The sequence below is a fragment of the Rhagoletis pomonella genome, unplaced genomic scaffold, assembly GCF_013731165.1.
Source record: "Rhagoletis pomonella isolate Grant_MI unplaced genomic scaffold, Rhpom_1.0 Rhpom_scaffold_06117, whole genome shotgun sequence".
In the NCBI taxonomy this organism is placed as follows: Eukaryota; Metazoa; Arthropoda; class Insecta; order Diptera; family Tephritidae; genus Rhagoletis; species Rhagoletis pomonella.
In genome coordinates, this window is record NW_023464653.1 from 8,448 (window position 1) to 10,366 (window position 1,919).

Consider the following 1,919-nt stretch of genomic DNA (forward strand, 5'->3'; position numbering starts at 1 on the left):
ATCGAAGGCGGCAGCTCGCGGAACTCGATTTTGTCACTGTGGTGCTGAGGCTCGTTCCAATATCATAGCACATATTTTGGTAGGCTGATTTTCAACTGATAGTCCCTATAATGGCGCCGCATAGCAAATCACCGGCCAGAAAAAAGTCTAAAACAAGGCTCTCAGAAACTTGTGGAGATTCACTGTCAAAATTTTGACTGCTTCGACTTCTATCCTACTCTCCGTGCACCAGGAGTTGAGTAAGACGACTTCATAACTTCGAAAATTTCTGGCAGTAAAGAAGTTGATGAAAGAACACCAACAGCTGAATATATCAAATGGTGTTTGCATTATAGTAGGTTTAATGAAGGTCTTCAGGGAAGCAAAATTTTTTATCATTAGGAAACCTGCCTCTATTTACATGTTTATGTGTGTGCACTAATCTAATTGTATATATATTTTCTTCCCAGCCGAGATGATATACGTGGTACCATGCAGTCGCTCATGTATTCCTACAACCAGTTGGACAACAAATTGGAACGGCACGAACATCGTGAAAGTGCGCTTGGCGAATTACTAAAGAAAGCTTTACAGAGTCTACAGAAAGGGCAAAAGAATCTCGAACCGCTTAATGGTATATTTGGGCGTCTAGACGAGCGAGTCAGCCAAATTGAAACTATGTTGATAACGGTAAGTCAAATAAAACATCCCAAAATATTCATTTGGGTATCACATATATATTACACTTTTACTCCTTTCTCTACAGCAAGAAGAAAAGTACAATATTCAAACTGAAAAGCTCGGCGAAACACTGGAGCACATCTTCAAATGGATCAAATGGATGCGTGAGAATGATGAATACTACAAGCGACCAACAATGCCGCTAGGTGGCCAAGCAATCGCTCCATCGGCGCCCATCATTCAAGCACCAGCAGTGTCGCCAGAGTTTATTGCCGAACAGGAGAAAATTAATCGAAATATGCTCGAGCATATAGAAAAATTATCCTCGAATGTCGAAAAACTGCTGGACGCCTCCAAGAATATGATGGAGCAGACCGAGGTAGCATTTAAGAGTGTACCATCCACTGCAGAAATGCTAACCAAAATTGAAGACAAGCTGGTGAGCTATAGTGTGATAACGCCAGCGCCAGCGCCAGAGCCGGTGGATAACTCCAAATTCGAGAACAAAGTTTTGGGGAAATTAGACGAGCTGGCAACTGGCATACAAGAACTACGCGCGCAACCCAAGCCCCATGAAGGACTGTCGGAGGCAGACAAAGAATTAATACATGGACTGACGAACGATACGCTCGCTGCGATCGAAAATATGAAGACCAATGTGCAGAGTTTGACAGAACAAGGTAAGCGCGGTGGGGATAGGGGTTCAAAGACTCAGAATTCTCAAAATTTTTAAACAAACCTGAAGTTATTAACACAAATTATTTATCCAACAGCGCAAGCTGGCACAGCCTCACTCATCAAGGAGACCGAGCAAAGTCTTGAGACTGGTGCTGCTAAAATTTTGGAAGGCGTTACCGAGCAGGCCGACACGCTCGAGAAGTTCTACAACGAAATGAACACTAGCTACAGCAAGTTGAACGATGGCCTCGAGATCTTCAGCAAATTCAATAACATTCTGATGGCCAACTCCGAATACCTTTTAGACACGCAACGCAAGGTCGAATTTGGCACCTTACAGACAGTGCAAAAGATCAACGATCTGCTTGACAAACAACGAGAAGAGATCGTCGATTTGCTGAAGGGACGCTTCGACGCTGTGGACGAGAACGTAATTACTGGACAAATCGAAACCATGCAGAATCTCAGTTCGACTATCGAAAGCGAAATCAGCCACGTCTGGCGGCAAATTTCCATTATGAATGCCGAGATCACCGACAACAAGGATCTGCTTAGCCTAATGCAGGGACGTAATGAGGTGT

At 43.7% G+C, this 1,919-nt stretch overlaps 1 protein-coding gene across 1 annotated transcript; it reads left to right on the forward strand.

Moving 5' to 3' along the window:
• Window positions 1-206: 206 nt before the first annotated feature.
• On the forward strand, window positions 207-1,916 carry LOC118755381 (the record flags this gene model as incomplete). The annotated part of the gene is made up of 3 exons (XM_036490220.1): window positions 207-669; window positions 746-1,340; window positions 1,434-1,916. Coding segments are annotated over exons 1-3 (1,276 nt in total), but the record flags the coding sequence as incomplete, so codon positions are not given.
• Window positions 1,917-1,919: the final 3 nt, after the last annotated feature.